The sequence below is a fragment of the Astyanax mexicanus genome, chromosome 18 (assembly GCF_023375975.1).
Source record: "Astyanax mexicanus isolate ESR-SI-001 chromosome 18, AstMex3_surface, whole genome shotgun sequence".
Lineage (NCBI taxonomy): Eukaryota > Metazoa > Chordata > Actinopteri > Characiformes > Acestrorhamphidae > Astyanax > Astyanax mexicanus.
In genome coordinates, this window is record NC_064425.1 from 36,964,121 (window position 1) to 36,979,258 (window position 15,138).

Here is a 15,138-nt window from a genome sequence, read left to right on the forward strand (position 1 = left end):
TAAGGTCTCACAGTTGACTGCATGTCAGAGCGCAAACACCAAGCATGAAGTCAAAGGAATTGTCTGTAGACCTCAGAGACAAAATTGTCTCAAGGCACAAATCTGGGGAAGGATATTTCTGCTGCTTTGAAGGTCCCAATGAGTACAGTGGCCTCCATCATTCGTAAATGGAAGAAGTTTGGAACCACCAGGACTCTTCCTGGAGCTGGCTGGCCGTCTAAATTGAGCGATCGGGGGGAAAAGGGCCTTGGTCAGGGAGGTGACCAAGAACCCGATGGTCACTCTGTCAGAGCTCCAGCGTTCCTCCGTGGGGAGAGCAGAACCTTGCAGAAGGACAACCATCTCTGCAGAAATCCACCAATCAGGGCTGTATGCCAGAATGGCCAGGCGAAAGCCACTCCTTAGTAAAAGGCACAAGGCAGCCCGTCTGGAATTTGCCAAAAGGCACCTGAAGGACTCTCAGACCATGAGAAACAAAATTCTGATTGAACTCTTTGGTGTGAATGCCAGGCGTCATGTTTGGAGGAAACCAGGCGCTGCTCATCACGAGGCCAATACCATCCCTACAGTCAAGCATGGTGGTGGCAGCATCATGCTGTGGGGATGTTTTTTTTAGCAGCAGGAACTGGCAGACTAGTCAGGATAGAGGGAAAGGTGATTGCAGCAATGTACAGAGACATCCTGGATGAAAACCTGCTGCAGAGCGCTCTTGACCTCAGACAGGGGCGACAATTCATTTTTCAGCAGGACAACAATCCGAAGCACACAGCCAAGATCTCAAAGGAGTGGCTTCAGGACCACTCTGTGAATGTCCTGGAGTGGCCCAGCCAGAGCCCAGACTTGAATCCGATTGAACATCTCAGGAGAGATCTGAAAATGGCTGTGCACAGACGTCTCCCATCCAACCTGATGGAGCTTCAGAGGTACTGCAAAGAAGAGCGGGCAAAACTGCCTAAAGAGAGGTGTGCCAAGTTTGAGGCACCATATTCAAAAAGACTTGAGGCTGTAGTTGCTGCCATGGGTGATTCTACAAAGTATTAAGCAAAGGCTGTGAATAATTATGTAAATATGATTTCTTTGTTTCTTAATTTTAATACATTCTCTCAATTTTACATACAACTCTCAAGAAAACTTTTTTCACATGATCATAATGGTGTATTTTGTGTAGAATTTTATGGAAAGAGATTCATTTAATACAATTTGGAATAAGGCTGTAACGTACCAAATGTGAAAAAAAGCCAAGCGCTGTGAATACTTTCCAGATGCACTGTATATTGTGATATGAAACTTGAACAATACTATCCAGCACTAGTAGAATTTTAAACTTTTTACACACTTCCAACAGCATCTGCGTACGTGAGAGGTCAGCCATGTGAGGAGCACATAATCACTACCCACGTAACAAACACTTCTCAGCTTCTGCCGTTTCCGCACACTCACGGGGTACGCAGGTCTTTCCAGGGGCCAAAACAAATAAATCTTAGGTTACGCAACATTGAGGCCTTTATACTCCCTACTTAAAGCTGGAAGTACATACCGCACACACAGCCTCCCTAATTATTAGTTCCTCCGCTTCCAGGACTGAACCTGCATCTGCCTTACTGCATGCTCTCTATAAACATCTAACACTACTATAAATCAGTGAATGCCCAAGCTACAGGTGGGCAGTATGGCGAGCCTTTATCACATCATGATAAATTTGCATATCATATTGACAAAATAATTTTACTAAAATTTAATGTGTAATAATAATAATAATAATAATAAATCAGATGTGAATAAACATCACTGTACTATGCATGCGTTTTTAAATATGAGTGTAAATCTGCCACTGCTGATGCATTTTGTTAGTGTTAAAGTAAAAGGTGATCAATACTGTGAATCATGAAAAGTTTGAATATAGATGATTTCTGGTATAACATTAGGTCTGTGTACTGGGACTAAGTTCAATAATTCAATATGACTCAATATATGGTGACACTGTAGGCAAGGCAATATACTGAAATAGTTTTGTGTTTAGTTCTTAACCCCATAAATGCGGTACATAAGCCAACAAGTAAGTTTTTCACCTTCTAATAAAACAATACTATAGTTAGTTATATTTTTATAGGCCCAGAAATAGAACCCAGAGAAACTCCTGATTATAGCTGAACATAGGGATCAAACTAGGGATCAAGTGGATTACACGTAGACTCTGTAGGTCACTACACTGGAATTCTGAACACTGTCTCAGGCTATCAGAGATATCACAGGAAGTATACTACATTGATCTGAGTGAGCAAGCTCCAACGAAAGTATGGACAGTAACTTGATAAGAGAGTAATTACCTGTGTTTTAAAGGATAAAGTGCAGCACATATTAAATAGAAATCACTGTACCCAGTATGGGAATGGTGTTTAAGAATCTGCTGCTACTGATGCAATAAATCTGAATGCCAAAATCTCACATTACTGTGCATCAAATCTACAGCATCTACTGTAGTGAGTGGGATCAGGACAGGTGGGATCTGACTGTACATGAGCATTTTTTTTCTGGGGATTAGCCCAGCACACCTACACCGACTCATTAGATAATGATCAAGCCCTTCATTAGATTAATCAACTGAATTACAGAAGGAAAAACACTACTCTGCCTGGTGCCAGGCTTATGAGTTGACCCACCGGTCAAATTCATTAACACAGATCTACACAAAACACAGATATACATTACATATAGTCACTGAGGTCAAAAAGCATACAGGAAACTGTACATAAGAAACCTAGAAGGTTCTTAAACTTTAGGGTATATTAATGCAAATTTATTTTTCCAATACAAGAACTGTTCATTATGCATGAAAAGTCTACACAATATGAAGGACAACGGCGGTGATGAAATAGCATAGTTAAATTAGGGACATTAAAAAAAAAAAAAAAACTTTTACACTCATGGACGAAAGCGTTGGCAACCCTTTAAAAATTAATTAATTTAATTAATTATTAATTAAATTTTATTACACATTGTTTGTTATATACCTGTTTATTGCCTTTAATTTTATGGAACAACACAAAAAATCAGTAGAAAAAGTGACAATTTCAAGCAAAACTCAAATATAGGGTCTGGACAAAATGATTAGCACCTTTTCAAAATTGTGAGTAAATAACTTTATTTCAGGCATGTGATGCTTGTTTTAACTCACCTGTGGCAGTAACAGTTCTGGCTTAGAGTTCTGCATAAATGTATGTGTTTAATGTTAGAGATAACTTTAAAACACTTTTTTATTGCAATTATCTGATTATACAAAGATTGTTAACAGCATACTCTGGTTTGTTAGATCAAAGTAAGGTGTAAAAATCAGATTAAGAAATCTAACAAAGAGATCTGGATTTTAGTTCAGTAATCTGATCTCTCAGTGCATGTAAACTCTTATCTGGAGTATTCTGGGATGTCTCAGTCTGTGTATGAGAGAAAACAGACTGTGATAGTGGAAATAAGCAAGCAGCATTTTTAACACAATACCTGCTAGATGCCTTCTAAATACCTTTAGAGCAAAGCTGAAACTGAAGGATGTAAAAAAAAATGAGAGTTTGCTTGTTGAAAAGGAAAATCATCTTAATTTATCTGTTCAACATCATTAACTTTACTTTAGGCATGGAAACACCGGCTGCATTTTTAATATCTTGACCTGCAAGATTTCTTGTGAAATCTGGTGTTTATCACAAAGTATATCTCAGAAAAAAACACTATTGCAACATTTATTAGCATCAGGGAATTTAAGTTCTGTTATTTTCTGGACACCACTGATAGAGGTAAACTGAAAACCTTAAACAGACTTGCTGAAAGAAAAAACACATCAATGCAGTAAAGACACCATAATGCAATAAACCTGTAGAGAATACCCTGAGGGAGAAATCACACAAACGAGGGTCTTGTTTTCACCAGCCCTCTCAGCTCATTCACAAAAACGTTAATATTAATCACCTGCTGTATAAACACACAACAAAGTCCACAATTCTGCTCCAGTCACTCACTGACTAAAGCTCTCGCTCTGAGCCATTGAAGAGCAAAACTCCTGCACAAAGGAGTACAAGCTGTACTTGAGCTGCTTAGTGACTCACAAGTGCTTAATGTGGTTGTATTCTTTGCTGTGGTGTAAACAAGTGTAGACACGCCAGCTCTACTGTACCCCATTCACACAGTCGCTCGTTCATTTATCAGTCTTCATTGTGTAGGTGAGGGGACCTGGGTTTTTACATGCCCCCCCAACCCAACCCAACCCAACCCTCAGCTCACTGCCAGAGCTCAGACTTCACATGAGTGGGAGCTGGCGTATAAACAATAATAATAAATGACATCCACATTCCTTAATGAATGCTGTAAGAAGAATTACTTGTGAGTCTTACTCACTCACAAAACACCAGCTTTCTTGGTTGCACAAGCTTTTGAAAAAGCATCTGAGCAAAAAAGAATCACTGTAAAAGACATCCCCAGACAGTTTTTTTTCCAGAGTGTGATAAAAAGTAAGTAGTTACAAGCATTATTGTATTCAGGAACAGACTTAAAATCACTGAAAGCTTACCTTCTCTGTGAGTGAGGTTTCCTCTGGTCTCATCTGCTTTCTGGAAGCTGATACTGGCATAGGCACTAAGTTCCTCCGCTCCTCCTGTTGCATCCAGCTCCGCCTGTCGGGCCTGGAACAAGCTCCAGTCCGGAACAGCCTGCAGTCGATTCTGTGCCAGATCCAGATCGATGTAGTTCAGCCCATTATTTTTCTGCTGGGCCAAGGTGGCAGCTGTTGATGTTTCTCTCGGTCCACTTGATGTGCTGGCAGCTGGAGAGGAAGAAGCAAAAGTAGTAGTAGTTGTTGTAACAGCAGCCTCAACAGGCTTTAGCCAAACGTTCTCAAACGAGGCAGAGCTGTGGCGCTTGACATCTTCAGACTGAATGCCCGCTGTTGTGCCTACCGCCCCTTTGGTCGTTGTGGAGGCAAACGTCTCAGAGCTGTGCCGTCTCCTGCCTTGTGGGTCGGCCCGGATCACTTTAGCACCCTGGTCCCGGGCAGGAATGGAATTTATTCTGGTGAAAGCGCTGAGACCCGTCAGAGGACCAAGACCAGGCCTACCAGGACCTGCACTGAGGGTTAAGATGCCATCATTGGGTGAATCTGAGCAGTGAGGGGCATCCGAGTCTGGTAAGGAAGAGTGCATGAGCATCATCTGGGAATTAGGATAGCCTGAACAAGACACGGCGAGTTGCATGCTGATATAGTCACGTTCACAAATGCTTTCACAAGGCAGAGGCTGAGAAGCAGAAGTCTCTGATGGAGCAATTACTGCATAGTCAGAACAGGACGATGGTATTCTGGAGCTTGAGAGCGAGCTTGTTGAACCCAGTTGTATGTTCATGTAGTCAGTGGATGACTGCACAGATTGGATATCATTTCCATTGCCAGTAAATACTGGTGAAAATAAGGAAGCCAAGCTTGCTGAAAATGCCTTGTCGTTAAATTCAATGTTGACATACTCTCCAGGACTTTTAGGCTCAGGAGGAAACGGGCTTTCGCGCATTCGTGGAAGTGTGCTGGCTTTGTTAGCATCCAGGGACAGCCTCGTTGGTCGTGCCAGTCTAGAGCTGACCTCTGACCTTTTGGGCCTGACAGCAGGTGGGTGTGAACTGCACTGCCCACCCAGACTGTCACTGCTAGCTGAAGACGAGGAAGATTCTGTGCAAGCCAAGCGACTAGTGCCAAGCGACACCCGTAACGGACTCTGGTCCTGTTTCCTGTTGGCGTGTTTAAAGGAGCGAGGCAAGGAGAAGTATGCATAGGCTGGCCTGGATGGCTCATCAACAGGATTGAAGTAGCAGTCCGGAGGAGTTCCGATGGTGGAGCAGCTAGCAGGAGACATGTTTATGTAGTCTCCACAGGACACTTTCTCCTCAGTGCTCTCAACTGAGAGCTTGGGGTTAACACCATTGCTCCAAATCTTTCTGTAGTTTGATGAAACATCTGGCGAACAGCTACCACTTGGGGACATCATCATGTAGCCGTTTGTGTCGACTCGCGAATGCTGTCGTGGGTTGACAATCTGCTGTGGGGCTGATACGCTTTTGGGACTCATGGGCATATAGTCACCAGTCTTTCCCATTACCACAGACGGAGCTACACCTGGTGACATCGGCATGTAACCTTCATCTTTGTGACTTGACCCATTGCTGCCTTCTGCTGGTTGCATTTCCAAACTTTCTTCTGGATACAAGCGTGTGGGCATGAAAGAGCTCCTATATGTTGAAGATGACGAGGAGGAGGATGCAGATCGGCTATGTGAATAAGCAGGAGTCATGACTGTGTATTCGTCCAGCGAAGCAGCAGATGATTGCAAAGTTGTTTTCTGGTGGCTTAATGTTGGGGGTGATGTGCCAGAAGAATGAGTTCTTTTTCTGAAACATTTCTCCAGCTCTGGTTCATCCAGGCGATTTGGTGTACCTCTGGAATGACTCCTCGACTGGCTCCCATTGCTAGTCAGTGAACCAGGTTTGGCCATGCAGATATAGTTGTTCAGCTCCTCCTCCTTGGCTGGAGGTGTATGTCCAAGTGAATCAGGGGTTACGCTGCGAAACGAGCTCCGAAAATCGCACGGACTGGAACCATATTCGTCAGAAGAGATGAAGCCCCCGTCGCTGGGTGATCCTGAGATCGAGGCACTGGAGCGTCTGGGGAAAAGGCAGTCGGAGGTAGACCCATGTCCACTGGTGCTGCTGGAAGACAGGCTGACTGGGCTGACAGCTGATGGGGAGCATCGTGATGAGGGCATGGGAATGGATCTGCTATGGTTTAATGGTGGATGCAACCTGGATCCACCTCTATGCCTCTGAGAATGAGGTCTTGCGGTGCATGGGCTACTCGGGCTCCCATCTACAGATGCAGGTCTTGACATGGTACCCTCTCCATCACTGGATGCTCTCACTCTGAATGACTGGCTGTGTTTGCTTGCGCCTGCAGGAGAGATGGCGGTCACACTTTCAGCCCTGGAGCGCCTTCCCAGCCCGACCTGGCTCGGGGGAGGGTTGTTGTGATGATGCCTTGTCCTGACTGGCACAGAAATGGGGTTGGAGCAGTTTGACGAGGACTGGCTTTTGCTGCGTGGTCGAAACTCTTCACTCATTGCTTTCATTGCTTCTAAAATGGTTTCGTGCATGTTCTGAGCCACAACAGAGTCGTCCACCTGCATCCAGAACTCACCTGGCCCAGTCACTGCAGACCGGCCAACTTCTATAAAGAAGAAATTTTCAGAGTGGCCACATCTTCGAATGTTCATTAGCTGAAGCACCACTGCTGCTGCATCTGAATTTAGTTTTACAAAGCCCAAAGTCTTGTTGGTTAGACATAATCTGTAAACCCCAGTCAGGTTTTTTGTCTGCCCAAGTCCCTTTGGTTTCAATATAACCTGCCACACTTCTTTGAAGGCAGGACCCGGTGTAATTTCACAATAATTATCCTCCCCAATTCCGGTTTTGTTGCTCCCGGCGCTTTCATGGACCTTACCTCTGTTGTGAAGGTCTACAAGGGCCTGATACCATGTGTCCTGCTCCAGCTCGTTGTCTGCAGCGATTGCGAAGTACTCGTCCTTGGTGTAGAGCGCTACAAGGTATTTGTTTTTGGAATCCGCTCTTTTGTTTATGTTGAAGCAGTTCTCAAGTGGAATTGACCTTTTAGGAGCCCCAGACTTGTGTCTCCATTTCTTCTCGTTCTCGTAGTACTCCAGCCGGGAAGGTCCAGCAGAGCTCGCCGCCCGCAGGACAAAAAACCTTTTGTGCATGCTTTTCGGTTTCCTTAAATAACCCACCTTTCTCACGTCTGAGAAACATCCCTGCTCTGCAGAGGGACTTGCCATCTTTACAAAAACAAATGCTGGCTTTAAGTCTTTAAGGACTGTTTGGGTTTTTGTCTTTTCTTTTTTTTTGCACGAACACGATCAAAAACGGGGGAAAATAAAAGAAAAAAGTAGCCTACGTCTGTTTAACTAACACTAAAAAGTCTCTCCCTTGAGGAAACTGGTTTCGCGGCTGGCTCGCGCTTTCTGCTAACCCAGCTAAGCCCATTCCAAAACAACAACAGTTCCAGTCAATAGGTACCTTGGTGTGGGTCTGCTGGTTCTCCGCAGCATGGTGGGCTCTTCGACCGAAATAAGTTGCAATAATCCATTTCCGAACTTTGGCAGAACTTAATCAAGTACTGGATCGATCCGAAATGGAGTTTAACAGCAGTAAAAACTCCGCGCTACTGTAACAGAGAGCGCGAGACTCCATGTAGCCTACCGAGCAGAAACACAGCGGATCCAGCGGAGTCGCTCAGCGCGCTGAAGCCGGAGGAACCGCGCTACAAGTACCTCCTGTATCCATTCAGAGTTCGCCGAGTTCAGGAGTCCCAGTCCGCTTACAGTCCAGCTCAGCCCCGCAGCTCAACACGCACCGTAAACAGACCGCGGTCTCCGCACAGCGAGCGAGCGAGCGCGCGCGTGCGTGTGTGTGTGTGTGTGTGTGTGTGTGTATACGGTCCACTCCACTCCAGCTCCTCAGAGGCTGAACACGTGACGATTCCGATGCGTGGCCCGTTCTTCAAAGACGAGCTGCAGCCTAGCATGTATCCACACATACCGAAGCCCCGCCCACCACAGCGTCTGGCCACCCGGTTTCGCCTTCCCATTGGCCAAAAGACGCGTCAATCACACAGGACGCATCGAGTCGGGTGAAAAAAAACCCTTTGAAAGTTTGCCGTAGCCGCAGGCGCCGTAAACCGGAGACGCGGGGGTGTCGCTTACTATCACGCGGTTTATTTAAGGTAATATTGTTAGACTTTAATTATCAATAAAATATGTAATAAAATAATCCTACATTGCATTCATTTGATTGTTATTTTACCTAAATTGCATATTCACAACTGTAAATTTGCTAATTCGCACAAAACCTGAATTTATTGTATTATTACACTTTCAAAAGCTCCTCTTTTTCTTCATTGTAATTTTTTTTTTAATCAAAAAAGCACATATTTGTTTGAGATTTGAGAGATTTGAGAGAAACAATACATTTTAAGTCGAGTCAGCAATACGCATTTGGGGAAATGTGAAACCAAGTTATTGTTGCAGAAGATTGTTTTTGACAGTGTATAACTGACAAATTTAATATAATTGTACAAATATTATATGTGTTCTTATCTGATTACAAGTTGTTTTAGTATTATGTCTAAAATGTGTCTGTACTATTATAATGTAGCTAAGGTTACCCTGCTGCATCATATCTGAACTGTTTACCTTAGTATTATTAATTTAATACATTTAAGACATATGAGACTTAAATAAGTGTATGTGTGTGTCATGATATTTAATAAAAGATAATACAAAAAAGAATAACCACTTGGTTGTAAATCTGAGCAGTTTCACTTGTGGAGGGTTGTGGCCAGGGCTGATTACACTTCTCTCAGGTAAATAAGGTAAAGAGATTACCCTTAGTCCAATTCTGAGAAGTGCTGGAATCACCCTGCTCACCTCACAAACCACACACACACACACACACACACACACATCCACACACACACACACACTGCTATACACACACTGTTATACACACACTGCTATACACACTGTAATAAACATACTGTTATACACACACTGTTGAGGCAATTAGTGATTTTGAGGTAATTAGTGATTTTAAGGTAATAAGTGCATTTGAGGTGATTGGTAAGTGATTTAGATGTCAGTTAGTTATTTTGAAGTAATTAGTTAGTGAGTTGGAGGTGATTAGTTAGTGATTTTGAGGTAATTAGTTAGTGATTTTGAGGTGACTAGTTAGGGATTTTAAGGTTATTAGTTAGTGAGTTTGAGGTGATTACTTTGTGATTTTGAGGTAATTAGTTAGTGATTTGAGGTGATTAGGTAGTGAGTTTTAGGTGATTAGTGAGTGAGTTTGAGGTAATTAGTTTTTTGAGTTTTAGGTGATTAGTGAGTGAGTTTGAGGTAATTAGTTAGAGATTTTGAGGTAATTAGTTTTTTGAGTTTGAGGTGATTAGTGAGTAATGTTGAGGTGATTAGTTAGTAAGTTTGAGGTAATTAGTTTTTTTAGTTTGACGTGATTAGTTAGTGATTTTGAGGTAATTCGTTTTTTGAGTTTGAGGTGATTAGTGAGTGATTTTGAGGTGATTAGTTAGTAAGTTTGAGGTAATTAGTTTTTTGAGTTTGACGTGATTAGTTAGTGATTTTGAGGTAATTCGTTTTTTGAGTTTGAGGTGATTAGTGAGTGATTTTGAGGTGATTAGTTAGTAAGTTTGAGGTAATTAGTTTTTTGAGTTTGAGGTAATTCATTTTTTGAGTTTGAGGTGATTAGTTAGTAAGTTTGAGGTAATTAGTTTTTTGAGTTTGAGGTAATTCGTTTTTTGAGTTTGAGGTGATTAGTGAGTGATTTTGAGGTGATTAGTTAGTGATTTTGAGGTAATTTGTTATTGAGTTTGAGGTGATTAGTGAGTAATGTTGAGGTAATTAGTTAGTGATTTTGAGGTAATTTGTTATTGAGTTTGAGGTGATTAGTGAGTAATGTTGAGGTAATTAGTTAGTGATTTTGAGGTAATTTGTTATTGAGTTTGAGGTGATTAGTGAGTAATGTTGAGTTGATTAGTTAGTAAGTTTGAGGTAATTAGTTTTTTGAGTTTGAGGTGATTAGTTAGTTATTTTGAGGTAATTAGTGAGTTTGAGGTAATTTGTTAGTGAGTTTGAGGTGATTAGTTAGTGATTTTGAGGTGATTAGTGAGTGAATTTGAGGTAATTAGTAAGTGGGTTTGAGGTAGTTAGTGATTTCGAGGTGATTAGTGAGTGATGTTGAGGTAGTTAGTTAGTAAGTGAGGTAATTAGTGATTTTGAAGTGATTAGGTAATGAGTTTGGGGTTATTAGTTATTGATTTTAAAGTCATTAGTTATTGATTTTGAAGTGTTCAGTTAGTGATTGGTAGTGTTTTTTTTACGTAATTTTGAGGTTTAGCATTCACTATGAGTAATATTACAATTCGAAAACAATTTCACTACAAATTCACTACAATTTAGTAGTGAAAAGCAGTCAGCTTCATTGCTGAGGACAATTAAACTCTGCTTGTTTTGATGCTTTATAAGCGCAGTCACTCATTCAGGCCTCGGGAATCAGGGTGGCATCGCTTTGCCGCCATCTGTTCTGTGAGCAATGCTGCCTCCTACTGTCCACAGGTTACAGTGCACCTATTCACTACAGTACAGCTGATGTAATTATTCACTAATACTAACAAGTGTTTGAGTATGTAGTACGTAGTATTGATAAAAGTTGAGTAATCTCAAATATCCACAGTAAATACTCAGAACCGCTCAGGTTTTGAGTTTGCTTACAATGGACATTATTATCCCACAATGAAATGTGAGACTGATGCAAGAGCAGCATCAAACAAACTGACAATGTAAAACTTTGAAAAAGGGTGGGAAATAAATGAATAATAAAAAAAAAACTGCTTGAGAATTTTAATAAAAAGTCAATCTGTAATTAAGTAACTATAAATTGTTTTGTATTTTAACCCAGTAAACATACACAGTATCATTCAAATGTTTGGACACAATGTTTTTTTATTTGTATTGTTGTCTATACTGTAAATTAATATTAAACAAAATTAAGCTATTTAGAAATACATATATAAAAAGTAGTCAACACAAAAGTAAATAAAGTAAACAAAACAACCCAGAATGTTTTACACTTGAGATTCTTCCTTTGTTTTGATGAGAAAATGTGCCATTTATATTTATATTTATGTATACACACGCTTATAAGGCCTATTCTGAATGCACTCTCAGGTGTGCTGTTCCGACAGGACAATGCGCATCAACATACTGCTGCCATCTCAAGAGCTTGCATTGAATTAACAAATGACTATGCAGTGGCCAGCAGCATCACCAGACCAGCCCCTGAATGAAAATATGTGCGGGATGCTATTTTACACTCTATCAACTCTCCCACACCCCTACCACAAAATTTGCAGGAACTGTATGAGAATATCGGAGATGGATTATTACAGAATGTCATTAGGAACCTCTACAGCTTCATGCTGAGTCTGGCATGTTGTGTTATACATGCGTTAAACACAAATTCTGTATATGCAGCTCAAAAAACATTACCATATCAGTGTAGATTTTAATAACTTATTGTTCCTGAAAACCTCACACTTCCTTCTGGGTGCAACACTTTTTAGACAATGAGTTAGTAAACCCCACTGAGCAAGCTCAAGATCTCAGCACCTCGAACACCAGCCTTATATTCACATGACCTTTATCACCAACAAGCTCTACAATACAGTTACTATATTCACTAATACCACTTACAACTTTACTGTACACAACACAAACCTTATGTTCACCATGACCTTTATCACCAACAAACTCTACAATACAGAGTTACTATATTCACTAATACCACTTACAACTTTACTACTGTACACAACACAAGCCTTATGTTCACCATGACCAGAAGCACTGTCCACTTCTCTACTGGTGGTCTGTAATGTATGTATGGTCTGTAATGATGTACTGTTGTCTCATTACACTTCTATGATGGCAGCATTAATGGCCATCTTTTGCATTTTTCAACAAGTCAATGCAAAATCACATGCTGCACACATTAGCTGTGGAAGAAGAGGGTCTGAATTCTGGACTGGCCTGCCTGCAGTGCTGACCTGTCTCTAATAGAGAATGTGTGGATAATTTTAAAACGAAAACTTTATAAGGACCCTCTTCTATTGTACAGTTTAAGCCAATGTTGGAGGTAGAATGGGACAAAATAACACCTGAAACACTTCATCAGGTGGTATCCTTGCTGCTTTGCATCTGTTGAGAGCTGTGAGATGGTAGTAGATGTAGGAAAAACAGTAGGATAGTTGTGGTTACTTGCATTAACACAGGAAATAAACGTGGTCCATTCGTACTCTCGTGTATATGCACTGCTGTCGAGGGATTTGTTGTAAATCCCTGTGCAGTGTGTACTCAATGTCCCCACCCCCCTCCTCCCACCCTCTCCGGCCCTGTCACACTTTACTCCAGGGACGACTGTAGACGTAATCCTGTCTGACAGAAAGAGAGAGAGAGACACAGAGAGAGACGGAGAGAGAGAAAGAGAGAGAGACAGAGAGAAAAGCAGGCTACTAGATTACATCATAGTACATCTGGGTTCACAGAGTACAAGCTAGCATGCATGAGTGTGCAAACACACACAGACACACACATTTTGTTTTCTTTAGAAGAGGCTGATGGGGGCAGCCTTCCCATGGTGAAAAAAGAGATAAAGTTTCTTTTAGAGTGCCCTATTGGGTGCATTTCTCATGGCAAATTTCTTGTCGTCAGCGGCCAGAGTCTGAGAGACAACAGTTTTCCATTCTTTTTCTGGGTGGGTAGTCACTCCCATTGTAATGCTGTTCAACACAAGCGTGTGACAGCTGATGTTTCGGAGATGTGTTCTGGCACTTTCCTTTGAGTGTGCTGTGATGCTGCAGTTGGGAAAGAGGTGGAGTTTGAATTCACATTAATCGGAGGAGGCGTGTGCTGGTCTGCACCGTCCTAGTGTTGGGGACATTAATGGTGATGGGGGAAGCCCTAAGGAGTGGGTGGGTTAATTGACCTTCCAAATTGGGGAGAAAATGGGCTAAAATTAAAAAAAAACAATTGATGTTCTGAAGTTCTTAAGACATTGTGATGATGTGCCATTTAGATCAAGGTATTTTTTTATGTGCCCTAATCCTTTGAGGCTTGGTGGTAACTGTATTAATCTTCTTGGTTTTACTGTGCAACTGTATTTAAATAGAAAATTGCTAGATTCTCTAAATCCTTAGAAAAACAGAAACAAACAAAAAAAAAAACTACGGGAGAGTCTGTAATTAATTCTAAATTGATTTTGTATTCTTAAACAGGGAACATATACAGTATCATTTAGAAAAAAGCTATTTAGAAACACATAAGAAAAAAGTAGTCACCAAAAAGGTATTAAACAAGCCAGAATATGATTTATACTTGAAATTCTTCAAAATAGCACCTTTTCTAAATGCCCCCTTTAGGCGTGCTATTCCATTATTGCATAATTGAAACATATACTTTTAAAAAATAATAGTATATAATAATAGTATACCATGGCCAGCAGCATCACCAGACCTAACCCTGACTGAAAATGTGTGGGATGCTATTTTACATTCTATCAACCCTCTTACACTCCTACCACAATATCTGCTGGACCTGAGTGAGAATATTGAAGCTGCATGTGATGGATTATTACAGAACACCATTAGGAACCTCTACAGCTGCATTTACTGAGAAATGCCACTTCAGAAATGACCTTTAACCTGCAGATCTGTTATCTGTTTTATGTTTAGGTAGACAATTTCATGATCTGTCCAGGGACAACTGATGAAAAATTGCCTTTAGGCTAATTCTGGTGCATTTACAGTAATGTTAATTAATGTACACTGTCCCTGTTAAATAAACTATTAAATTAAATTAAATTAAATACACAATCATAACCCTAATATGATTTAGTTGAATGGATTGTATTTTATCCAGATCAGTAAATCTGATATTCTGAGAGAAACTGCATGTGCATGACTGAAAGGGGTAAACATAAGTCCATATATGGATGGACAGTAGGGCTGGGACAAAATCTAAATATATGTGATATATATTTTTTGTTTGCAATACAATATCAATAAGTGGCATCAAATATGGACATTTTTTATTAAACTTACTAATGTTACTGCTACATCACTCCAAATATTGGCACTATAATCTAATGAATAGGGTAACCCAGTGCTGAAGAATATTGGTTGGTAAATTCCGAGAAACTGACACCAATAAATCCATAATTCCTGGTTTTAAGAGTATTTTATCCACTTTAGTAACACAGATGCTGTGAAGTATCGTAGAGAATCGTCCTGTGATATATCGAATATCACAGAAATACAAACTTGGGAGATTAAACGTTCCAAGAACATTCATCCTAACAATTAAAAAACATTCTTCTAACCAAAAATTATTAGCTGGGTAGGTGCTTCTCTATAGTCCTGTAGTCATGAAATAGATGCCCTTTATTATTCTTCTGCCCCAGACTTTTAAACACCCTGAGTCA

General features: G+C 40.9%; 1 protein-coding gene across 2 annotated transcripts in view; it reads right to left on the bottom strand.

The window, feature by feature from the left end:
• irs1 (insulin receptor substrate 1) overlaps window positions 1-8,537 on the bottom strand; it is a 94,475-nt gene extending 85,938 nt beyond the window's left edge. For both annotated transcript variants that reach the window (XM_049467027.1, XM_007233525.4), the window contains exon 1: window positions 4,556-8,537. In XM_049467027.1, coding sequence (XP_049322984.1) covers window positions 4,556-7,868 — 3,313 coding nt within the window. In that variant the 5' untranslated portion in view covers window positions 7,869-8,537. The remainder of the gene's footprint in view (window positions 1-4,555) is intronic.
• Between the last annotated feature and the right edge of the window lie 6,601 nt (window positions 8,538-15,138).